General features: G+C 47.5%; 1 protein-coding gene across 1 annotated transcript in view; it reads left to right on the forward strand.

Moving 5' to 3' along the window:
* Positions 1-21,809: 21,809 nt before the first annotated feature.
* The window catches only part of KREMEN1 (kringle containing transmembrane protein 1), a 38,867-nt gene continuing 34,565 nt past the window's right edge, over positions 21,810-26,111 (forward strand). Inside the window, exon 1 of the mRNA XM_051973050.1 lies at positions 21,810-22,730. Coding sequence (XP_051829010.1) covers positions 22,607-22,730 — 124 coding nt within the window. The 5' untranslated portion in view covers positions 21,810-22,606. The remainder of the gene's footprint in view (positions 22,731-26,111) is intronic.

Raw genomic sequence — 26,111 nt, forward strand, 5'->3', positions numbered from 1 at the left:
GTGAAATGGGAGGGATAGGCCCAAGCCTCCCTCACAAACACGTGAGGGGCAGATGAGATGGGGGAGCGGGAAAGTGCTTTACGGACTCGGAGAGGAAGAGGCCAGCTGGAAGAATCAGGCTGTAGCTAGGGACGAGTCTCCCGCCATCCTGGGAGCGGAGGCTTAGGGCGTGGAAAGCGATGCCGGACAGGGCTTTGTGGTGGATGGTCAGAAAATCCAGGGCCATAGACCCGGCTCTGCCGGCGACCCGTTGCCCAGTGTGACCTCGGGAGCGCCTCCGTCGCCCTCGATTTCTGCACGGGTCGACATGAAGACATGGGACTGCTCTTGAAGCATCTTTTCATCCCTAATGGTCTTGGACTAAGACATCTCAGGGCCTCTGCAGCTGCTTCTCAGAAATAAGACGAGGCCGTTGCGAGGGTCCCGTCCATCCGGTCCGGATGTATGTAGTCCAGATTTCCCACATTCAAGTTAGTTGGGTCCACGTCGCATCCGACTCGAGCACAAGAAGCCATGTGGAAGCTAGCATTGGAGGCCAAAGATCCGAATTCAAATCCTAACCTTGGGCAAACTGGCCGGCCTCTCTGGAGTAAAGGAGGAGGACTAGGATGGTCTCCGAGGTCCGTCCCATCTGTATACCTAGCCTTCTCTAGATCCCACTTGTGTGTCCGGTTCCTCGAAGGGGCCAAATGGCCACTGAGACCACTTTTGGCTTAGAAATAATAATAGTGCCAGCATTCATGTATATTAAGGTTTGTAAATGTAAAGAGCTCCTCCCAGGGCTATCATTACACCCATTTTACAGATGAGGAAATTCAGGCTGAGATGTCAATACCTTAGTCCCTTGAGATTTGCACTTCTTTGCTCTAGATCCTGCACTTTTCCCTTTCTTTCTCTGGAAGAAGAGCATACAGCTGGGGTCTTGAATCTAGGGTCTGTGAATGTTTTTTAAAATATATTTTACACACATATATAGACATATCTGTGTATTTCATGTGTACGTTTCAATGTAATTCATTTCCTCGGGAATCCTATACAATTCGGCCATTTCTGAGCTTGATTCCGAGAAGGGGTCCAGACCCCTCTCAGACTCCTCCCCAGATCTGGGGCTCAGAAGGGCTTCCAGGCCATCAAAGTCCCACACATGCACTGAAGGAATTCCTTGGGAGCTGGATGGCCCCAGGCCTCCTCCCCATGCATTTAAGCCCTCCTCCCTGTGTATTTTGGGGACTCCTCCCTGTGTATTTCAAGGCCTCCTCCCTGCGTATTTCAGACCCTCCTCCCTGTGTATTTCGGGGCCTCCTCCCCGTGCATTTGGGCCCTCCTCCCTGTTTATTTCAGGGCCTCTTCCCTGTGTATTTTGGGGCTTCCTCCCCATGCATTTAGGCCCTCCTCCCTGTGTATTTCGGGGCTTCCTCCCCATGCATTTGGGCCCTCCTCCCTGTTTATTTCAGGGCCTCTTCCCTGTGTATTTCGGGGCTTCCTCCCCATGCATTTAGGCCCTCCTCCCTGTGTATTTCGGGGCTTCCTCCCCATGCATTTAGGCCCTCCTCCCTGTGTATTTTGGGGACTCCTCCCTGTGTATTTCGGAGCCTCCTTCCTGTGTATTTCAGAGCCTCCTCCCCGTGCATTTGGGCCCTCCTCTGCTTATTTTGGGGCCTCCTCCCTGTGCATTTAGGCCCTCCTCCCTGTGTACTTTGGGGACTCCTCCCTGTGTATTTCAGGGCCTCCTCCCTGTGCATTTGGGCCTCCTCCCTGTGTATTTCAGGCCCTCCTCCCTGTGTATTTCAGGGCCTCCTCCCCATGCATTTGGGCCCTCCTTCCCGTGCATTTAGACCCTCCTCCCTGTGTATTTCTAACCCTCCTCCCTGTGTATTTCGGGCCCCCCTCCATCACTCCCAGAGTATGCTTTCCTTGTGTGCCCCTCAGCAAGCGCACTAATGAGGGCTGAGGCGCTGGGTGTCAAGGCTGGAAAGCAGAACAAAGACTTTCCAGGGCTGAGAGCCTGGGGAGGCCGCCTCCGAGCGGGCGGGGACCGGGAGGATGGAAAAATCTCGTCTGCCCTGGCAGGCTCCCTCGGAAGCCCACAGGTTGTCTGGGTGAATGTTCAACAAGCCTTGTCAGTGGAGTGGATCGCAAACTTGCGGGCAGACGGCGAGCGGGCCCCAAGTGGATCGGCCCGGGGGGGGGGGGGGCGGCGCTCCAGAGAACAAGGGTGTCCATTCAGCAGCAGCGGTCACCGGGCCCCACCCCAGGGAGGTCCGGGACAAGGGTTTGCCACCGTCTGGAGCGAGGAAAGGCCAGATAATCCTGGGCTGGGAGCACTGGGGAGCTATTCAGTTACCTGGGCGGCAGTGCTGTCTATTTTTAAGCATCCCATTGGGCCCCCAGGCTGAGCAGAAGCCAGGAGACTTTGTCTGGGGAAACTTAAGACAGAAGGCCTGGCGGGAAACCCATCCCCGGACCCCGGACGGTCTGCTCTTAGGGCTTTCTGGGTACTCCTCCTCCCTCGTCTTTTTCAGAACTTAATAACATTCATTCACAGACTAGCATTCATTTAGCACTTTAAAGGTCACAAATACTGTCTCACTTGATCTTCACGACACCTTGGAGAGGCGGGTGCTGTTATTACCCTAATTCTACAAATGAGGAAACTGAGGCAGACAGGTGGAGTGACTCGGCCAGAGTCACACAGAGTCAGTAAGATTTTCCTGACTCCAAAGGCAGCTTTGGGTCCCCTACAACTTTCTTCTCCCTCCACTCTACCTCCCCCACCCATCTTCTCCTCGCTAGACCGATATCCCCGTTAAGGCCATCTCTAAACTCCTAATGCAACTGAAGCAAGCAGTGCAGCACTGAGTTATTGTGTGAGGTCTGCTGTTCACTAGGTGACTCTCACTTTCCCTCTCTGCCTCAGTTTCTCCCTCTGAATTGGGAAGGAAAGAAAAAGATTCGATGAGATGCTTTCAGGGCTATTGGAGGGGGCAGAGGCTTAATGGGTAGGAAGACCCTTTAGAAAGCGGTTGTACCAATTCAGGAGAGAGAGGAGAGGGTCGGAACTAGGGGACTTTGTGATGGGGAGCTCTCTGAGGGATGTCCCAGAGGTGGAAACTCATTGGAGATGGTGAGACCAGGAGAGGATGGGGCAGAGGTGGGGAGCCTGGGAGGATGCTGTGCCCGCAGCGGTCACAAGGAACCTGGGAAGAGGGCTGGACCTGAGAGACACCCAAAAGGCAGCGGCAGCTGGAGTCCCCCAGAGCCCGCCCTCCAACATCTGGTGAGAAAGGTTAACCTGAAGCCCTTCCCGCCACGCAGACTGCCCATCCTCCACGGGGCAGAGGCCAAATAATCCTCAATTTACAGAGGAGCAAACGGAAGCTCAAAGAAACTTCTGCAATTCTCTCCTGGCTCTTCTCTCCCCACCACATTGCCCTGGCTTGTGTAGACATATGGGTTCATATAGAGGCAGCCAGAAGAAGGGGCATGGCCTCGAATCAGGAAGATGCGAGTTCAAATTCAACCAATAAGCATTTATTACGGGCCTGTTATTTATGAGACACTGCCTGGACGCTTACTAGTTGTGTGGTTCCGGACAAGTTATTTCACTTTTGTCTGCCTCAGTTTCCTCATCTGTAAACCGTGAATAATAATAACCCCTCCCTACTAGGGTCAAATAACATAATATTTGTGAAGCACTTTCCAAACCTTAACGTGCACGTAGCTATCGCTATTATGAGACCCAGAAGTCCGAGGTCTCTGACGAGATTTTAAGTTCTTGAGGAGAGGGGCTGTGCCTAATGTTACCGTGGCGACCCCTAGAAATGCTTGAGCCATAGTTAGCTCACGATTTCGGCCAATTCTTTTCATTTGGCCGTATTTTTATTTACTCCATGTAGAAACATATACACTACATGCTGCAAAAAACTTTTTAAATGAGTTTAACTGCCAAAAAAGTGTATAATGTTATATAATATATGGCACGGTTTTTGTTTCCGTTTGGTTTGCTTATCAATTTTCAGGTAATTCTGAGCACTGGATGTGATGATTCCCGTCATTTACAGTGACATTTAAAGAATACAAAGCAATTTACAAATATTACGTTGGTTTTCTCCTCACAACCTCGTTTTTACAGATGAGGAAACTGAGGGAAACGAGTGAAATGACTTGCCCAAGATCATAGAGCTGGAAAGTCATTGAGATCCCATTGGAGCTCAAGATGAATCTGTGCACGGTGGCGCCACCTAGTTGCCCAGAAAATAACTCACCTTTGTTAGAGGACTTAAGTTTACAATGGACTTCCCATGTAACAGGTCTCAGAGGTCAGAAGCTATTCCTTTTTTATAGATGAAGAAAGAAAGGTTCAGAGAGTGGATGTACCTTACTCATCACAGTCACCAAAATGTGAAGGGTGACAAGTGGGCTTGCCCCCAGACACTTTCCCAGCTAAATCACTCACTCCACCAGAAGGGTCACAAGTGGGACTTAGCCCCGCACTCCACAATCAGCACTTTTCCAGCTAAAGCACTCACCCCTAAGGGCAAACTCTGAATCCCCAAGAGGCTGAAAAGCTTCTAAAGAATTCCACAAGCAGCACCAGCCCTGAAGTCAGGAGAACCCAAGTTCAAATATGACCTCAGACACTTAATACTTCCTGGCTGTATGACTCTGGGCAAGTCACTTAACCCTAATTGCCTCAGGAAAAAAAAATTCCACACTCTTTCCAAGGAGTGGGCCAAGAACTGGCTACAGACCAAATTCTGTGCCAGGGAGGGACTGTGTGTAAAATGGGAATATGGGAATTCCTGCTGGATTCAGAGAAGCCTGGAAAGCCTCGTATGAATGGATGCACAGAGAGAAGAAACCAATTTCTGTGATCCTGTAAATTGTGTAAAACAACTGAAAGAATTAAGAAGTCTGACCAATTCAGTAATCATTCAGGCTTCCAGAAGACTCGGGACATGGCAGAGTGTTGGGGGCTGGGAGTACAAAAGAAAAGGTGCATTTTCAATACAGAGCACATGGAGGATTTTTTTTTTCTTGATTATATTTATTTGTTATAAGAAAAGAATTTCGGGGGGGGCAGGAAATGGAGAGGTGGAGGCAGTAGAATGGTGGGGAGAGTGGTACCAAAATTTAATACCAATCCTAAAAATTGTATGTAATTGAAATTAATATTTTCTTTTTCTTACTTGTCCCCAGTTTTTAGCACATTGCCTGGCACATAGTAGATATTTAATAAATACTTATTATATTACAAGCAGAGTTTTGTTACTACTGTGCTAAATTGGATGTAAGCTAAAGTTGATAGTTTCATATATGATCCTCATTTTCTTTATATCTTAAAATATTTGTGGTGGACATTTGTTAATATATTTTTGTATAAATGTTATGTATGTATGTGTGTATATAGATATAATCTCTTCCCTCTAGATATGTACAAGCTAATTGGAGAAAGAGGTGACAGGAGTCCCTACAGTTAAAGGTTTTGTTTTATTTTTGCTGAGGTAATTGGGGGTAAGTGACTTGCCCAGGGTCACACAGCTAGGAAGTATTGAGTGTCGGAGGCCATATTTGAACTCAGGTCCTCCTGACTTCAGGGATGGTGCTCTATCTACTGCACCAACTAGATGCCCCTCAGTTAAAGGCCTTCTGTACTTTCATTTGCAAATAACAACAGCAATAATCTAGCACTTTAAGTCTTGCTCCATTCCCTTCTGTACTTTTCTTAGTAAATAACAATAACAATAATCTTAGCACGTTAAAGTTTGCCAAGCAGTTCACCTTAGAAACAGCATTTCATTTGATCCCCACAAACCTACGAGGTTGGTGCGATCATTAGCCCTCATTTACAAAAGAGGAAACTCAGGCTAAGTGACTTGCCCACAGTCATACAAGTAGTAAATAGCTGAAGCTGAATTTGAACTTGGGCCTTTGTACTTCAAGCCTGACATTTTAGCGCCACCTAGCGGCCCGCTATAAGGAGACACGACTGATAAGTATTGGAGTGCTTTAAATGAGGGCGCTGGTTTGTATCCGTAGCTTTTCCTGGCACTAATTTGCACAAGAGACTGTGGGCTCCTTGAGGGGAGGGGCTTTGTATCTTGAGCCCTGGCACACAGTAGGTGCTTAACTAATGCTTACTGACTGGTGGATACTTTTAGAGTGATGATTGAAGGGAGGAGAATAAGAATGAGTCTTCCTAGAGGAGACAACAGCATTAGAATTGGATTTTCATAAATGATCATTTATATAGCACCTTAAAGTCTGCAAATATCTTGTTTGAGCCCTACAAAAACCCCATGAAGTGAATGTTACTGTTAAGGGAACTGAGGCAGAGATTAAATGGGCATTGAAGGGAGATGGCACAGTTGGGTTTGGCTAAAGTCTGCTTGAGGGAGTATGAGCAGCTGTGGTGTTTTTGTTTTTGTTTTGGCCGAGGCTATTGGGGTTAAGTGACTTGCCCAGGGTCACACAGCTAGGACGTGTTGAGTGTCTGAGGCCAGATTGGAACTCAGATCTTCCTGACTTCAGGGCTGGTGCTCTAGCCACTGTCCCACCCAGCTGCCCCACGATCAGCTATGTCGAAGAGCAGTTTCCACTCTGCGAGGGCCGGCTTCACATCCCGAGCACCATGTAAATGCTCACCTGCTTGATCGAGGTGAAAGGGCAGTGACACTGACCAGAGTCAAAGGCAGTCTGAATTTTGTCATGAGAGCGAGAAGGACCCGGGGCAATGTTTGTGACCTGATCTGGATGGGCGAGAGGGCCTGGCCTGTGCCGGCGGGCCTGATGGATGGCGTGGGGAGCCGGCCGATACTGGAGTGACCCGGGAGACCTCCCGGAACACGGACGTGGGACAGCTCTCCAGGCCTGGCCCCCGAGTTAGGCCCACTAGCCTCTCACCAAGCTTTCTGGATCTCTCCCAGCCCTTACGTGACCAGAGCTCCCCAAACCTCAGAGCCGGGGCTGCCTCGGGCACGTGAAAACTGCCGTTTTTCCCTGGGACTCGGGCGGGGAAGGCCTCAGCCCCAGACTCACTCTAGTCCCTGTTTCTCACTCTTTCCATGAAATAAAGCCCTGCACGGCATCCACGTGGGAGCCGCTGGCCCAGATCTCCCCGGAGGCCGCCCGTGTCGGACCGAGCAGCTGAAGAAAAGACCTTGGGCAGCTAAGCGCCGTGACCTAGACGGGCTCCGCTGTATTTTTAGCCGTGTGTGCAATGTTTCCATCACCTGTGCAGGCTTTTAATCTGCAAGAGGCCTTAGCGGGACTGGGGGGCAGGGGGCAGGGGGAGGAGGCGGGAGGGAGCTTAGTCACACATGAGTGGATCTGGGGCCTGTTCTCTCGCTGGCAACATTTACTGACTGCATGGAAAAGCTGGCATTCAGGGGGAAGAGCCAGCTCTGAGCCGAAGCGCTTTGTGTGGATTAACCCATTTGATTACACGTGTTAACTGAATCCATAAATGGCGTTTTCAATTCTGCTTAACATACGTTCTATCCTATCTTTCGCTCTCTGTCTCTCTATCTCTTAGTCTCTGACTCACTCTCTCCCCTAACTTGTCATTTCTTTCTTTTTTTTTTTAATTTCAACAGTATTTCGTTTTTCCAATTAGTTTTTCAACATTCATTTTTGTAAAATTTTGAGTTCCAATTTTTTCTCCCTCGCTCTCTTACTTCTCCCCTCCCCGAGACAGCGAACAATCTTTTAAAACATATTAAACATAAACATTTTTCATTAAGGCTTTTTATTTACAAAACATATGTATGGGTCATTTTTCCAACATTAACCCTTGCAGACACTTCTATTCCAACTTTTCCCCTCCTTTCCCCCCTCCCCTGCCCTAGCAAAAGATAACCCCCCAAAAAGATAATTGCTGGAGCAGCTATGGCGAGACAGATTCACCAACACACTATTGAGAGAATAAATGGATTCAGCCATTCCGGAAAAGCAATCTGCAACTGTGGCCTCCAGACTCTGCACAGCCTTCAATCCGGTGAGAATACTAGTAGGCTTATCACCAAAAAAGTCAAAGAAAGAGGAAAAGGACCCATCTGTACAAGAAGTATTTACAGCACAGCTTTTTGTTGTCGCAAAGAATTAGAAACTAAGGAAATTCCTAGCATTTGAGGAAGACCTGAATTTAAATTTGGCTTTAGACATTGCTAGCTGTGCGACTGTGGTCAAGTCACTTACATCTCAGGGTTGTTTTGAGGATGAAATGAAATAATAATCGTAAGGCTCTTAGCACAGTGTTGGCACATGGTAAGGATGATTTAAAAGTTAGTATTATTATTGTTAGAAATGATGAAAGGACAATATCTCATTTTGTTGTAAGCAAAAACTGGAAACTAAAAGCACCTCCAGTCCTGGAGAATGGCTGAACCAATTGTGGGGCCTGAATGGAGGGGAATGTTTTTTTGTTTTTTTTTTTTGCCATGAGAAAAGATGAAATGGACCATTTCAAAGGAAATTCTAGGAACCCACGCGAAGTGAAACAGTCGGACCAAGGCAGCAATTTGCTGATGACAATGATAGAAAAAAGGAAAACGACTTGGAAATCCTTCAAACTCTGGTCACTGCAAAGGTAAACCATGAATCCAAGAGAGTAAAGTTGAAAAGGGACACTTACTTCCTCACAGAGAAATAATGAACTTAAAACACCAAAGGGGCACATACATTTTTGGAGATGGACAATATGGAGACTTGGTTTGCTGGGACTAAGCAGTTATGTCTTGAGGGTTTTATTATTGTTGCTTAAAATTTATTCAATAAAAGAGGAAAGATAGATTAATTTTAAATGCTTTATATTGGATTTAACATATATTTTAACATGTATAACATATATTGAATTATTTGCCATATAGGGGAGGGAAGGAAGGGGGAAAAGGAGGGGAAAATTTGGAATGCAAGGTTTTTCAAGGGTCAATGTTGAAAAAAATTATCCGTGCATATGTTTTGAAAATAAAAAACTTTAATAAAAAAATTAGAAAATTTTAAATATTTGATTGCACACAAAAAAAGCCAAAAGAAAATAATGAAAAGATTTGTATGAACTGATGCAGAGTGACATGAGCAGAACCAGGAGAATATATATAGTGATAACACTATAGAGTAAAACAACTTTGAGAGACTTTACAACTCTGGTGAATGCAAAGAAGACCAAAGTTGATGCATATAATCTGCCTCCTGATAGAAAAGTGGTGGACTGATGCAGAATGAAACTGACATTTTTGGACCTGGGCCAATGGAAAAATCTATTTTGCATGACTGCTTATTTGTTGCAAGGATTTGTTTTTACATTTCTATTTGAGGAGGATAAATTGCAGGAGGCAGGGAGAAGCTTGAAGAAGAAAAAATTAAGAATTCATTAAAAAAAAAGAATTTTAAAATGCACAGAAAGAAATTCACAGGAACTATAGACAAGCAGGACAGCTTTGAAAGTAGTGTGCAGAATTTATTAAATAAATTATAAAAATTATAAAAATAAATTAAAATATCCATAATAACATTTTTGTTATCACAAAGAAGGGGGGAATGTAGGGGCCCATTGATTGAGGAACATTAAATAAAGCATAGTACAAAAATGCAAATGAAACATTATTGTGCCATCATATATTGTGATAAATGAGGAAATCAGAAAGACGTGTAAAGATGAGTATAAAATGATACAGAACAAAGAAAGGAGAACAATAAAAACAATTTAAAAACATAACTGAAAATGATAATGTAAGAAAATCATAGCAATGATTTTTGTTGTTGCTCAGTTGTGTTCCTTTGTGATGCCATTTGGAGTTTTCTTGGCAAAAATACTACAGTAGTTTGCCATTTCCTCCTCCAGCTGAGTTTATAGTTTAGGAAACTGAGGCAAATAAGGTTAAATGGCTTACACGGGGTTAATAAATATCTGAGGCAATATTTGAACTCTGGAGGATGAGTCTTCCTGACTCCAGTCCTGGTGCTCTGTGCACTATGGCACCCCCTAACTGCCCCAGGATTGTAGATCCAAAAACCAAAGGAGTTGGGGGCCATTGTCAAACTCACACAGCAATGGGGGCCACTGAACTGTGCATAAGGATCCTTGCACGTTATGGACTGACTAAGAAATCAACATATAGACATTATGTTTTATTGTATTTTTATTTATTTTGTTGAGCTACTCAGGAGTGTTACCAAAGTCCTCATTATTTTTTTTATCTTTAATAGAAACCAAAAATGCTAATTTAACAGATGAGAAAATTTAAATCAAGATAAAAGAAATAAGAATAGGCTCACAGAATACACAGTTGATGTAGAGGAAAGATAAAAAGGGACAGGAGTTTTAAAAGAGAGAGGATTCATGTTTGGTTCCTAAGCCACTGTAGTTTATTAAATAGAGGGATGACATCAGTTTGACAGCTACCAATGGGGGCGGGACTGGAAAAGGGAGAGATTGAGGGAGGAAGACCTTCCCCCTTCTCCCCACTCCCCAGTCAGGTTACTGCCACAATTCAGGTGTGCAGAGGTGAGGGTGTAGCCCAGAGTGGTGTCGGGAGCATGGGAGAGAATTTAGGGCTAGAGAAACAGATTTCAAAATCATGCCCAGGAATGATTGTTGAACCCGTGGGAGCTGATGCGATCACCAGGTAAGATTTCAGAGAGAAGAGAGTCTTCCTCGAGGGAGGAAGGGGGGGGGAGGGGGCATAGTTAAGTTAATCTAGAAAAAGATCAGAGCAATTATATGGAGGAGTGGGTAAACAGGGAGGGAGAAGAACCAGCAAGGTAAAGAGAAGAGGAAGAGCAATGATGAGTCCTTGGATCTGTCCAAGAAGAGATCACTGGTAGTTTGGGGGAGGAGAGTTTTGGATGAGAGCTAACAGGAATGGTGAGGTCAAGTGAGAGCCATAGATGTATTTATGTATACAAATAGTCATTTTTGAGCCACATCTGATTTTTCTTTTTCTCCAGATTTATTTTTTTTTAATGAAAGCTTTTTATTTTCAAAACATATGCATGGATACATTTTCTTTTTTCTTTCATTTTTTAAAAATAACTTTTTATTGCCAGAACCCCTGCCAGGGTAATTTTTTACAACATTATCCTTTGCACTCACTTCTGTTCCGATTTCCCCCCTCCCTCCCTCCACCCCCTCCCCCAGATGGCAAGCAGTCCTATACATGTTAAATATGCCACAGTATACATGGATACATTTTCAACCTATACCCCTGCAAAATCTTGTGTTCCAAATTTTTCCCTCCTTCCCCCCCTCCCCTCCCCTCCTCTCCCCTAGATAGCAAGTAATCCAATATATGTTAAACATGTTAAAATATATGATAAATCCAATATAGATACATATTTATACAATTATCTTGCTGCACAAGAAGAATCACCATATCTGATTTTTCATGACCCTATTTGGAGTTTCCTTGGCAAAGATGATAGTGATGAGGAAACTGAGGCAGAGTGAAGTGACTTGTCTAGGCTCACACGGCTATTAAGTGTCTGAGGCCAGATTTCTTCACCTCTAGACAGCAGAGAAGCAGCCAGGAATCAAGAGGGAGAGAGAAAATGATGGAGAGGAGGGGAGAGGGGTTTGCCTTGGCAAGGGTTGAGAGACAGGAGTGGAGGAGAGAGTGGGAGAAGATGTCCCAGTGATGGGAGATGAGGAGGGGAGAAGAGGGAGCTCTCAGAGTGAGCCCATTTTTCCAATGAAACACGAGACAAGGTTCTCGGCTAAAAGAACAGAGGGAGAAATGTACAGGAAGTTTGAGGAGGGATAAAGCTATTTGGAAAAGTCACTGTGGTGAGCGGGATGGCGAATTAAACAGAGGGTAAAAGATTGCCCTGTCACGGGAAGGGTCCAATGAGTTTACATATGTGAATGTGTAGTGGACTCGGTGCTTTCTCCTACTCTGGTGAACAGCAGGTGAATCAGAGGGAAGGCAGCAATACAAGATTATGGTTTGGCAAGACGTGATCAGCAATAGGCTGAAGAGACAACATGGAGTTGAATTAGATCACTAGGAGATCCATATGATGAAGGGAGAAAAGCAGAACTTAAAGTGGGGAGGAAGGTTCTAGGGTAGCTCATGTGAGCTGGGTGGTTCTAGAGTAGCCCACAGGGGATAAGTGATACTAGAGTAGCTCATGTGGGCTGGGTGGTTCTAGAGTGGCCCACGGGGGATGAGTGATACTAGAGTAGCTCATGTGGGCTGGGTGATTCTAGAGTGGCCCACAGGGGATGAGTGATACTAGAGTAGCTCATGTGGGCTGGGTGGTTCTAGAGTAGCCTACGGGGGATAAGTGACACTAGAGTAGCCCATGGGGGATAAGTGACACTAGAGTAGCCCATGGGGGATAAGCGATACTAGAGTAGCTCATGTGGGATGGGTGGTTCTAGAGTGGCCCACGGGGGATAAGTGATACTAGAGTAGCTCATGTGGGCTGGGTGGTTCTAGAGTAGTCATGGGGGATAAGTGATACTAGAGTAGCTCATGTGGGCTGGGTGGTTCTAGAGTAGTCATGGGGGATAAGTGATACTAGAGTAGCTCATGTGGGCTGGGTGGTTCTAGAGTAGCTCACGGGGGATAAGTGACACTAGAGTAGCCCACGGGGGATAAGTGACACTAGAATAGCCCATGGGGGATAAATGATACTAGAGTAGCTCATGTGGGATGGGTGGATGAACGAGAAGCCTAGTGGAGGGACTAGAGGTCAAGGTGAGAATGAGGATCAGTTACAAGTCAGGGGAAGGGGAGAAATAAGAGATTATGATCTGATAAGAAAATTTCCAAGTTACTAACCCAGAAGTGGAGTATTTGTACTTGGAATGGCAAGCTCAAGGATGTCGCCGGTTCGCTGTTTAGCTGAGGTAGAGGAAGTGGGAGATTCTCCATATATATAAATGGAGAAATGCCCTAATATGAAGGTAGAAAAGAAGGATTAACTCTTCAGGGAAGGAAGGAAGGCGGGACCTGAGAAACCATAAGAGCTACCTGAATCTCGATAGGGATAAATTAGGATGGAGAGCAGCTAGGGGGAACATAGAGCGCAGAGCACTGGGCTTGGAACCAAGAACACTCATCTTCCTGATTGAAATTCAGCATCAGATATTTCCTGGCTGTGTGACCCTGGACAGGTCACTTTACCTGTTTGCTTCAGTCCACTCATCTGTAAAATGAGCTAGAGGAGGAAAGAACAAAGAACGCTCCAATATCTCTGCCAAGAAAACCCCAAATGGCATCCCAAACGGAAAGAACTGAACCAAAAAAAAAAAAAATGGATTTAATGAATTAAGGAGAGATTGCAGAATGGTGGTGGTAGGAGGAGCACATGGACTGGGTCTGAGATTCCACTGGTCACTCACACTAACACAGTCACTGTGTTAAGCACTGGCCACGTAGAAAGGGACAAATGGTAGTCTCCCTAGAGTTGAGAGATTGGGGAAAGGAACTTCCCACTGGAGCTCCAGGAGACACATCTAGAACATGGAGTGTTAGATGGCTTCCTCAGGAACACACAGCCAAGCTGTCAGGGGGGAGGAGGAGCAATAAAACCGTCCCCTCCCTGAAGTTGTTCATTGGGCCTACTGGTGGAGGGGAGAGGGTAGAAGAAGAGAATGGCAGCTCTTGACCTTCTGGAAAAGTCACACGAGTGGGATCGGGCTCCAACTCTTCTGATTCCAGGTTCTGCAAGTTTTTCTATGATTCACAAGAAAGTGGGGATGAAATGGAGTCTGGGTTGTAAGAAGCAAAAAAAAAAAAATCTAGTCCTCATAGTGTCATAAGGATTAGTGTTGGGAAGGGCCTGAGAACAAGGGATGTCAGGGCTGAGAGGGCCCTTAGAACAGGAGATATCATAAAGAAGGGAAGGGGAACCACGTGTGCAAAAATGTTTGTGGCAACAAGGAAATGGAAACTGAGTGGCTGCCCATCAGTCGGGGAATGAGTGAATAAGTTATGGGATATGAAAGTTATGGAATATTATTGTTCTATAAGAAATGAGCAGCAGGAGGATTTTAGAGAGACCTGGGGAGACCTACATGAACTGATGCTGAGTGAAGTAAGCAGAACCAGGAGATCATTATACACGGCAACAGCAAGACTATACAATGATCAATTCCGACGGACATGGCTCTCTTCAACAATGAGCTGATTCAGACCAGTTCCAATAGTGATGGAGAGAGCATCTGCGCCCAGATGTGGGAACTGAGTGCGGACCACAACATGATATTTTCATTCTTTTTGTGGTGGTTTGTTGTATTTTCTCATTTTGCGCATGTTGAACACATATTGGATCACTTGCTGTCTAGGGAAGGTGCGAGGATGAGAGAAAATTTTGGAACACAAGGTTTTGCAAGGGTGAATATTGAAAATTATCCATGCAGATGTTTTAAAAATAAAAAGAGGGGAGGTGAGAAAATGAAGAAAAGAAGAAGGGAGGAGAAGCAAAACACTTCTGAGGATGGACCGAATCAAAGGAAAGACAGAATAGGATAAACAGAAAAAATAGAATAAATGTAAAGAAAAAACTAAAAATCATAACTGTAAAAATATTTTATAACACATTTCTCTGATAAAGACCTCATTTCTCAAATATATGGAGAACTGTGACAATTTAAAAAAAAAAAAGAACTATTCCTCAATTGTTAATGATAAAAGGAAATATAAAATATATGATATTTTATAATGATAATAATGACAAATAAATATAAATTATATATAAATATAAAATTATTATAAATAATAATGATAAAAGGACAAAGCGGTTTTCAAACAAAGTTTCCATAATGATATTTTTTAAAAATTCTAAATCACTATTGATTAAAGAAATGCAAATTAAAACAACTTTAACCTATTACCCTACACCTCGCAAATTGAATAATATGGTCGAAAAGGAAAATGACAAATATTGGAGAGAAAATATCTCCCATATTTCATTATGTGAAAAAATGAGACATTAATGAACTGTTGGCAAAGTTATATATATATATATATATATATATATATATACATACATACAGTTATCTTGCTGTACAAGAAAGATCAGATTTAGAAAGAAGGTAAAAATAACCTGAGAAGAAAAAAACTAAAATGCAAGCAAACAGTGGAAATGTTATGGACCATCCTCATTTCCCAGTGTTCTTTAAGAAGGATATGTATTTTTTTTTTGTTTTTGCTGAGGCAATTGGGGTTAAGTGACTTGCCCAGGGTCACACAGCTAGGAAGTCTTAACTGTCTGAGGTCAGATTTGAACTCAGGTCCTCCTGATTTCAGGGCTGGTGCTCTATCCACTGAGCCATCTAGCTGCCCCAAGAAGGATATGTATTACAAAAATCTCTATAGCCACTCTTTTTGTGGTGGAAAAGAATTGGAAATTGAGGAGATGTCCATCGATTGGGGAATAGCTGAACAAGTTGCTATAGAGGGTTGTGATGAAATTGTATTATGTGATAAGAAATGAAGAGTAGGATGCTGTCAGAAAAATCTTCAGAGACTGGCATTAATGATGCAAAGTGGAATGAATAGAACTAGGATCACACTGCACACAGTAACAGCAATATTGAATGATGATCAACTGTTAATGGTTTGGCTATTTTGAGCAATGCAAGGATCTGAGACAATTCCAAAGAATTCATGATGAAAAATTCTATCCCAGAGAAAGAACTGTTGGAGTCTGAATGCAGATCAAAGCATACTTTTTTTTTCCTTTGCTCTCTTTCTTTTTCCTTTTATTTTCTTGCTTTGTGTGTGTGTGTGTGTGTGTGTGTGTGTGTGTTTTAACAATGTAACTGACAAGGAAATATGTTTTTCAGATGTGTGCATGTATAGCTTTATTTATATCCAGTCACTTGTCTTTTCAATGAGTGGAGAAGAGAGAGAATTTGGAATTTAGAATTTAATAAAAAGAATATTAAAAATAGGGAGAATAAAATATTAAATCATTTAAAAAATAAGTGAAGACTTATCTGTTTAATACCAATTTTCTATCAGTGATGTCATATGAATGCATATTATAGATTGCTTCAGTCTTCAAAGGGAGACAGCAGAGAAGAAATGCAAAGTGGGGTTATAAATCATAAATCATAGAAATCATAAAAAATAAAATCATAATCATAAAAAAAATGAAGAAGAATGAGGGTGGGAAAAAAAGATGTCAGAACTGAAGAGACCCTTAAAACAGGGGATATGAAAGCTGAGAGGGCCCCTAGAACAACATTGTCAAGATTAGAAGGGAGCTTAGAACAGGAGGTGTCAAAGCTGGGAGGGGCCTTAGGACAGGGAACATCAGAGGTGAAGAGGCCTTAGAATAGGGAATGTCAGAGCTGAAGGAATTTAGAACAGGGGATGTCAGGGCTGGGAGGAGCTTTAGAGATCCATCTAGGCCAAACTCCCTCATTCTATAGGTAAGGAATTGGAAATCTTAAGTGTAGGAGGAGAAGTTTTCTCAAGTTCCGGAGTCATACCTAGAGTTGGCCATTACAGCTCTTCCCAAAGTGCTAAAATTAAGAGCGCTCTGACAACATTTATACTTTTTCATCACGTAGGAAAGTGCCTGGTATACAGTAGGTGCTTAATGTTTGTTGACTATCGAGGTAGAAATACATGAGCTTAGCACTTTTGGAGGAGGAATAGGCCTGGGATTTCATTGGTATGAGAATTCCTGAGACAATCCCTCTCTTAATGCAGATGAGCCACCGATCCTCACTAGAGACCAATGGACCTGTCCAGGGTCTCCAGCCAGTCTATATCAGACCTGGAACTTGAACCCTGCTTTTCCCGACTCCCAGCCCAGCTCTCTATGCCCTTTGCCACACTACCATGCTAGTGCTTTGGACTATGCTGGCACATAGTAGGCTCTTTTACTGCATCCGATTATTCCCATAGATTTAAATCTGAAAGTGACCGCTGGGACCATCTGGTCTAATCCCCTCATTTTATAGATAAGCAAATAATTAGTTGGACTAATTAATTAAAATAGGAAGCTTCCAGAAGTTGAGTTTCTCTACTTCCTCCCACAACTCATCTGCAAACCAGGTAGACTGCTTCCCTGTCTAGTCAGCCCTGACCACCTCCCTCTGCTGGTGGTGACTCGTCTCCCCTACAAGATGGCGACCTGGGGTCCTAACCTCCCTAGCTCCCATGGTACTTGGGTACCAAGGTTCAAAGCCTCCAACCATCCACATCTGACTCAATTTGTCTCCAAGAGGCAACTTGAAGACACCTTGCTAGCTGCTTGCCTTGGGTGCCCAAGTCACCAGTTGGAATTCTCTCAAGGTCACACGGCTATTAAATAACGCAGCCGGGCTCGAGCTTGCAGCCTCTTTGCTTTCGCAAACTCTTCACTAGTCAAGGAAGGATGCTGGGAAAACGCTGCCCAGGGAGGGTGACGGAGATGGCAAAGATCCGGGAATTCATGCCACGGGGAAGGGAGAGTGAACGAAGAAGGAATAGGAGAGGTCAGCCCTGGAGAAGGCTGGCCTTTTGTGGGGAGCCCCTGTGCTCCCCAGCTTCAGAGGCTGCAGGACCACAGAGACTGAACAGCCTCAGAAGTCCCTTCCACCTGTGAGATTCTAGGTAAGAGAGGATGGGAGTTGGACATTTCGATTTTCTGTTACAAGGAGTCAGTCTAAGGCTTCAAAAGGGGGAAGGACACGATGAAAATGTTTAAATAAGATTATATTTGCAAGACTGCAAAGTGGAGGTTCGGGAAAGACCATCTAGGAGACCCCCATTCTAATCCAGGCCTAAAGTGAAGGTGCTCAACCTGGGGAAGCAGTTTGGGGGAAAGGAAGAAGGGAAGGATACAAGACTGGATGAAAGAAAGGGGGATATTTAGCCTGAAGACCTCAGAGAGGAGAGAAAGGAGGAGTGGGGGAGGGAGGAAAGGGAAAAGGGGAAAGGAGAGGAGAGGAAAGAGAGGAGAGAAGAAAAGAAGGGAGAGGAGGGGAGGACAAAAGAAGAGAAGAAAGGGGAGGAGGAGAGAGGGAGTGGAAGAAGAGAGGAGAAGGAGAGGGGAGGGGAAGGGAGGGAAAGGTGCAGAAGAGAGAAAAAGAGAAGAGAAAAGGGAGAAGAGGGTAAAGGAAGAGAGGAGAAGGAGGGAAATGGAAGAAAGGAGAGGAGAGAAAAGGGGAGAAGAGGAAAGAAAAAGATGGGGAGGGGAAAGTTAGGACAGCCTGGAACTGGAGCAGCAAGAGAGCTATCTTCGGGAGTTTCAAGGAATATAGGCCAGTCTCCTGAATGAAAGTGTATGCTCAGCACCATAAGGTGCGCTAAGCGTGATGTAAATAGTCACATCAAGCCAGTTCTTGCTCTTGATAATTGGAGCTGTCGTTGGGTCATTTCAGTCCTGTCTGACTCTTTGTGATCTCACTTGGGGTTTTCTTGGCAAAGATAGAATTTGCCATTCTACAGATGAGGAAATTGAGGCAAATGGGATCAAGTGACTTGCCTAGGGACACACAGCTAGTAAGTGTCTGAAGCCTATTTGAACTCAGATCCTCCTGACTCCAGGCTTAGCACTCTCTCCACTGCACCACCTGAATGTCTCCTGGAAATGATAAAAGACATTTTAGCTACAGGGAGATGAAATCTGAAGGGTGCAGCCATGGGGTGGATGGCAAGTCCTTAATTACATCAGTAGACTAGATAGCAGTACTGAGAGACTGTAGGACATAAAGGCAGGCTGATGGGAAAATCTGGTCGCCTTCCAAGTCACCTGAAGGAATAGTTGACCTCCGTCTGATCCAAGCCATGAGAACAAACGGCAAGGGCGCCCCTTGTGGTGAAAAGTAGTCGCTACCCTTCCTTGGACCGACCTTTGGGTTAATCGGAAAGGGGAGCAAGACTGGAGAGGAGGGGCTCCTACCTAAGGGCTAAACCAGGTCGAGAGAGAGAGAGAGAGAGAGAGAGAGAGAGAGAGAGAGAGAGAGAGAGAGAGAGAGAGAGAGAGAGAGAGAGAGAGAGAGAGAGAAAGAGACAGAGAGAGAGACAGAGAGAGAGAGAGAGAGAAATTTTAACTGGACCCCTGGGCCTCAGTTTCCTCGTCTGTCAAATGCTGCTGCGGGACAAGACCATCTCCAAAGTGCCTCCCAGTTCTAAGCCTTAAGTTCTAAGAACTTAAGTTCTAAGTTCTAAGCATCTAGAGATGCAAGAAGCCGGTTGCGGCTTGACGTCTGGACAGTCCCTCACGAGCTGAGGTGGCCGCAAGCGGGCTGGGCCGGCTCGGGGAGCGCTTTTCAAAAGCAGAAGGCCGGGTGCCCACTTGGGAGAAGGTAGAAATAATAGGGGGTCCTTGCCGAGGTGGGGAAGTCCTTGGGGGTCCCTGAGCATGCCGGGAAGGCGGGGGACACGGCGGAGGAGCTAGGAGCTGGGAGGGGGCCGAATCTGGCCAATCGGGGCCCGCTTTGGGGAGGGGGCCCCGCGCCCAGTCCGGCGCGCGAGAGCCGACTAGGACCCGCTGACTGCAGGAGCCACTGCGTGCCAGCACACGCGGCCAGAGCCGCGGCCCCGGTGCCAGGCGGCGCAGGTTCCCACACGCCAGGCGGGCTCCCCGAGCGGAGGCACTGAAGGGAAAGCTAGGCAGGTCCCTCAGCCCCGCGGGCTGGCCCGGCTTGAACCTGTCAGGCCGGCTCCTAATTACCGGGGGCTTTAGTCAGCCCCAGAGGAAAACCCCTGTCGGGGGCGGAGAGATGGCGGGCCGGGCTCGGGGGCCCTGCCCTCCGGCATGGGCGGCCACCGGGAGCGCCCAGGACTCGGGGCCGAGTTTTGTTTAGACTCAGTCTGCTTGGCCCGCGGGCGAGACCAGAGTGGTGGGGAGTGGGGGAGGGGGGGAGGACGGAGGAGGGGGAAGGAGGGGGAAAGGGAGGGGAGAAAGGGTAGGGGAGACTGGGTGGCTTCGGTTTAAAAGGGAAAAAAGGTCACTTTGTCTAAATCCGAACGAACACACACACACACACACACACACACACACACACACACACACCCCTTCCCCCCACCCACCAGGTGCCAGGCTCTGCCCTTGGCTGCTGCTGCCGAGTCAGGGATACTCAATCATCCTCCGAAAAGGGCCCATTTTATTTCTAGGGCTCGTCTACTGAAGGGGTCCAAGTATTTCCCAAGGCCGGCTTAGAAAGGAATCTCCCTGATTTGTCTTTCTTTTTATTTTTCTGGTGGCACAGTGCCTGGCACATAGTAGGAGCTTAATCAATGCTTACTGATCTATAAGCACCCTACTGTGTGCCAGGCTCTGTAGTAGGAAGGGGAGAAGAATAAAATAATAAGAGGAGAGAATAAGCTTTTATATAGTATCTACTAAAGTGCCAGGCACTGTGCTGGGTGCTTCACAACTTGCTGGGGACACAAGTATTAAAAAAAGTGAAATCATTCCTACCGGTAAGGAGTTTACATTCGTTTATTAATAGATCCATGCAAGAGGGTTCTGAGTTCAAATCCAGCCTCTGGGAATTACCAGTTGGTTGGTCAGGTACAGGTTATTTCACCTCAGTTCCTTCATCTACTTTCCACTGAGGGGACTGTGTAGCTTAAAAGAAATTATTTGCTTTGCTGGAGTGGAAATGTGTGTCTCCAATACATATACAGGGATGTGTAGACTACTAGGTGGAGATGGTGGCAGCAAAAGGCCAACTGCTTTAGACAAAACTGAGGAGGAAGAAAGCACTTTGCAGATGAAAAGGGGAATCAGGGAGGACTTCCCTGAGAAGGCTGTACCAGGACAAAAAGTTCTGAAGGAAGAGAAGCCCTCCCTTTTCAGCTTCCTTTTACTTACTATCTTCCTCTGAGAGAATGTAAGTTTCTGGAAAGCAAGGACTGTCCTTCTGCTTATATTTGTATTCCCAGGATTTTAGTAGAGTGGCTACCCTGAACATAGTCTTGTTGATGAGTGGCGAAAGAGGACTACACGACAGCTTGATTGAACATACCCAAAAGGGCATGGACTGAGCCTGGTAGGGTCCCTGGACTAGGCCTGGTAGGGTCCCTGGACTAGGCCTGGTAGGGTCCCTGGACTAGGCCTGGTAGGGTCCCTGGACTGCACCTGGTAGGGTCCCTGGACTAGGCCTTGTAGGGTCCCTGGACTAGGCCTGGCAGGGTCCCTGGACTGCGCCTGGTAGGGTCCCTGGAAATGTCCCAGAGGCAGCTGGTTAACTTCAGACTTCGGTTTAGAGGATATTCCTACACGGGTTGGTCAGACAAAATTATACTTGAGACCTTTTGGTTGCCTTGGATCCCTAGTCAGGTTTTATGTCTCTGAGCTGAGTTTCCCAACGTATAAATTGTGTAGGTAATAACGGATGGTCTCTAAGACCATCTAAATCACCTCGAAATGAGTTGCCCATTCTTGTAGTTGGCTACATACGCCATCTCTCCGGTTGGAATGTAAGCGGCAATGGACAGAGTCAGGAAGAAATGAGTTCAAATCCAGTAGGAGCCATTTACTAGTTCTGTGAGCTCGGGGGTTTTCCAGATCTTAAGCTAAGCGCGCTTTGCAGATCTTAAAGCTCTGGGTCGATGCTAGCTTTTATTTACTTGTGTGTGCGTTTCTCTATTTGTTAATTATTAAGTTATTTATGTCTCCTCGAGGGCCAGCCAGGCTTGTTTCACTTTTGCCCAGTGTCTAGCACGCAGGAGAAACCTTATCAGACGCTCTACTACTGCGAGCTCTTTCCCCTCCTTTGCTCCGCTCCAGGTGGCTCCGGTTTACCCATCCTTCCCTTCTCGGCACAGATCTCCACCTCCTCCATCCCCACCACTTACTCGTCCCACCCCTCCTCTTTGGCCGGACCAATTGAGAACACACATCTTTTGATGGGCGGGGCCCAGAGCTAACGCCTCCTCCCAAACTTAGACGAGCGTTTGACAGGAGTGGTTACCGATGGCACTCGCCCCTAGGGGGCGGAGTCGAGGCACCCTCCCGGTTGGGTCCTTCGGGGCGAAGGGGCGGAGCTTGTTGGAAGTGATCCTGAGATGCCTCAGCGCGCATGTCCCGCACTGGAAGCAGAGGCGGTTCCTCCCTGGGTGAGTGGGTAAGTGGGCTATTCCCTTTGACGCGGAGGTGGAGTTATGATGCATGACTGAGCGTTCCCGCCCCCTCAGTGGGGGGGCGTGGTCCTGGGAATAAAGCGTGCTTGGGGCGGGAGGAGGCGGGGCCTATGAGATGTGGGCGTGGCTCTCTGGGGGCGGAACCGTAACGAAGGGCTCTGAGCTGCCATGCTCCTCGCGGTCTGAACTGGTTGCGCAGGCGGTTCACGCAGAGGGGGCGTGGCTTCGTAGGAGATGAAGCGCCTACTTGGGGCGGGGCGAGAACGGCCTCTGAAAAATCGGGCGGGGCCATGATGGAGGTACTGATGGACCCCTCCCCTTTACGGTCAAGCCGGACCGCGTCGGGGGTGTGTGGCCCCGCTGGAGGCGAGGCGCATGCTTAGGGAGGGGCGGGAGGAGGCGGGTCGCACGTGGGAGGCGGGGTCTAGAGGGCGGGACTCGCTTGGCTGGGCGGGGCCGAGCCGGGCAGACTGTTGGGGCCCCGCGTCCCGCTCCCATGGCCGGCCACGGCTCCCCGCGCTTCCCCTGTTCCCCCGGGCCGCGCCCCGGGGCCCCGCACTGACCGGTCCATGGCGCCGCCCGCCGCCCGCCTCGCCCTCCTCTCTGCCGCGCTGGCGTTGGCCGCCCGCCCCGGACCCGAACCCGGCCTCGGACCCGGAACCGGACCCGGACCCGGACCCAGACCGGCGCCCGGTGAGTGACCGAGCCGCGCCCGCGAGCGCCCGGACCCGAGTCGCGTTCTCCTCGCATCGGCTCGGACAAAGATCGTGCGGACCCCCGCCCTCTTTACAGGGGAGGAAACTGAGGTTCCCCGGACGATCCCCGCTTACCCCTGACCTCGGAGAGTGCGGGGCTCAGGGCTCCGGCCGCGGGGGAGGGTGAGGTGGGAGTCCCGGGACCTCGAATCTGGGCTGTTGGGCACGGACTTTTTACCGGGCGGGGAAACCGAGGTCCAGAGGAGGCAAGCGGGTTGCCAGCCTGTGATCGAATTGGAGAGTTTGATTGGGGCTGTGGGAGAAACCCTGCCCTGGAGTCCGAGGACTTGGTCCGGAGGCTGCCTCTGTCCCGTAGTCACCCGCTGTAGGACTGACCTTGGGCCACAGTCAGCCAGCAAGTTCTTATTGAAGGAGGGAGGGAGGAAAATGTGTCAATAAGTGTATGGATATTTTGTATCTATACAGTGTGTAGATACTTTGTTTATAGTGTGTAGACAGATACTTTGTGTACAGTATACTTTGTGTTTATAGTGTGTAGACACTTTGTGTACAGTGTGTAGATACTTTGTGTTTACAGTGTGTCGATAGATACTTTGTGTACAGTGTGTAGATACTTTGTGTACAGTGTATAGATACTCTAGATGTGTGTGGAGATAGACATAGTCACTTTTATGTCTAAACAGACACACGTAAGTCATTTCTACCTGTAGATGTGGCAGACACGGGGCAATGCTCTCCTCTCTTCTCAGTCTCAGTTTCCTCCCTGTGAAACAGGGAACCCCCAGGGGTTTTCCTTCTGTGGCTCTAAGAAACACACCAAGATCCCCAAATCAGGGTTCTTTCCTCTTTCCCTTGTGTGGGTGCGGCGGGCTGGGCTGGGGGGCTTCCTGGGAATCCTGTGCTGGGTCCTAGATAACTCTGAGAGCAGGGAGGAGACAGGGCACCCGGTGAGGCTATGTTTAGCAGCCTATACCATCCATGGTTGAGGGAAAACGAGTGTTGGGAATGCCGGGGTCCTCTCAGAAGTGGCAGGGACCACCCTGTGAGCCCAGTGTGGAACCCTACTGGCCCTACTCCACTCCTGGAGCCCAGTAACCTCCCTTCCTGGCCGGTCCACTGGTTTTTATGTAACTTTAATCCTTCGGAGGAAGCCAGATTTCTCTTGCACATGCAAATGTGTGCTGCTTTTTGTCAGGGAACACACCCCATTCTGCCAGGAGATAGAGAAGATGTCCAGAAATATGAGTGGCTGCCTCCCACAACCCCCTTTATTCTTTCAGTTTTCCCCACAAAGAATAGAGGCTGAGGAGAAGCTATCCAGCCCCCTGAGGTGCCAGGTAGCCTGTGACTGGGGGACAGGAGGGCCCCGGGACGGAGAAAAAGCCCCGGGTGGGAGTTTTTTAACCTTCTGGACAGAAGTTCAATGTTGAGCTATGTCAGTTTCCCAAGATAGAGTGGGACCTGCTCCATCGGGACTTCACTGTAATTAGGGTAAAGGGAACCAGCTCTGTGTCTGTCCTCAGACAAAGGCAAAATGCTCCCAGAGGTGAAAGGTAGACTTCTACTCTACCCTCATTTAGGGAGGGGAAAGGCCCAGAGATGTCGCTGGAAAGTGGATCTCTTTTGTGTTGATTCACTAATTACGTGGAGTTAGACGCTCATCTCTGAGCACCTTAAAGGGCTGGGGGGAGAGTCCATTAGGGAGGCCTCCAGAGGAGAACTGAGGCTTCTTTCCTCCATTTGATCTAGGAAATTGGCAAAGCACAGAATTAATAGCGAGAGAGAGCAGGGCAGTGCCTGGGATGTTTTTCTTCAACCCATCTAGAATGCTGGGAGATTCTCATTAGCTCCAGACTTCTTAGAAGAGAAACCACTTTGGCTAACCCAGGGAAGGGTCAGTCACTCAGCAAGCATCGGCTAAAGAGCCAGGCAGCAGGAATATAAAACAGCTGAAAAAGTCCCAGGATCCCCCGCAGAAAATGGTGGTGAAGGAACAGGCGGCTTCCATGGAAATTTGAAAGACCCGCCTGTGGATTTTCTGGGCCTCAGTTTTCTGGTCGATAAAATGAGCGCATTATTCCATAGTCTCCTTCATGCTCTAACATTCTTATACATATATGTTGTATGTGATGGGTCTGAGGAGTTTTGTATTTTCTCTGAAGCCTGGGACATAGTTAGCAACAGAGCGGGGACTTAGTAACCCTTTCCCTTCGCATTTCCTTCTGTGTGGTCCTGGGTGTGTCAGGAGGAGAGAGGAGGGGCCGAAAATACCTGGGCTCACCTTTGACCCAGTACAGAAGCAGTAAATGGCTCCGCGCTTCTCCTGCTGGGGAGGCAATACTTGTTTGGAAGGTGAAGCCCCTTCCTCTGTGACATTGACTTGCTTGGTTTCAGGCTGGATAAATTGAGGCCTTGAGTGATTGGAAACCCAGGGTTTTGTGTGTGTGTGTATGTGTGAGGGGGGAACTGTACTAGGGTGACAGATAAATGAACCACAAGCAACAGGCCCTTGGTGAGCCAGAGCCCGGAGTCCCCAGTCCCCCTGAAGGCTTTGGTGGCTCGGGACACCAGCCTCCTAGTTCAGCGTCCTTTCTTCTGGGAGCACATTTCCAGGAAGGGCTCCCATTGTTCGAACCCCCCTCCTGAGTGTTACCCACCAGTTCCCAAACTCCACTTCAATAAAAAAGCCCGTCTCACTGTGAAGATCTGCCAAGTGCATCATTTTATTATTTTTTTTCGATAACTGTAATTTTCTCAACGTTTTGTGGATGGAAAAAATTATTTCAATACTTTGGTTCTGCACCATATTGCAAGCTTGAAACTACTGGTGGTTTCGTTTCTGAAGGCTGGCTTTAAAAAGCAGTTCGCTCACTCCCCTGCCCGCTACTTCTCGGGATTCTGTGGAGCCAGCCCGGAATCTTCAAGGTTCCCCCGATTCGTTTCCCCTCCTTAAGGAAGGACGGGGAGGAAGGCAGAGCTCGCTCTCGCTCACGTTCCTCCCGATTCTCATCCGATGGGAAGAGAGGAACAAAGGCAGGGCCGGGAGGCGGCAGCTGGCTCGGCCGGGCATCTGGATGGAGTGTTTCCTCCCACGCCCTGTGGGAGAGCTCATCCAGGGAGCTGGCTTCGGCTCGGCTCTCTGCGGTGCCGCTTTGCATCCTGGTGCGGACCGCGTGCCTCAGGTGCTCCGCCGAATTCTGGAGCTGCTTTCGTGGGTGGGGGCCCCCAGAGCGATTTCCCCAGTCAGCTTCCCATCCCATCCCGGCGGGGCGGGGGAGTGTGGCAAAACACCTGACCCCAATCTCTCATCTTCCCTCTGCTTCTCTGACAAACAATGGCCTCCCAGGTCCCTTACAGC

This window comes from Antechinus flavipes, chromosome 1 (assembly GCF_016432865.1).
Source record: "Antechinus flavipes isolate AdamAnt ecotype Samford, QLD, Australia chromosome 1, AdamAnt_v2, whole genome shotgun sequence".
Taxonomy (NCBI): domain Eukaryota; kingdom Metazoa; phylum Chordata; class Mammalia; order Dasyuromorphia; family Dasyuridae; genus Antechinus; species Antechinus flavipes.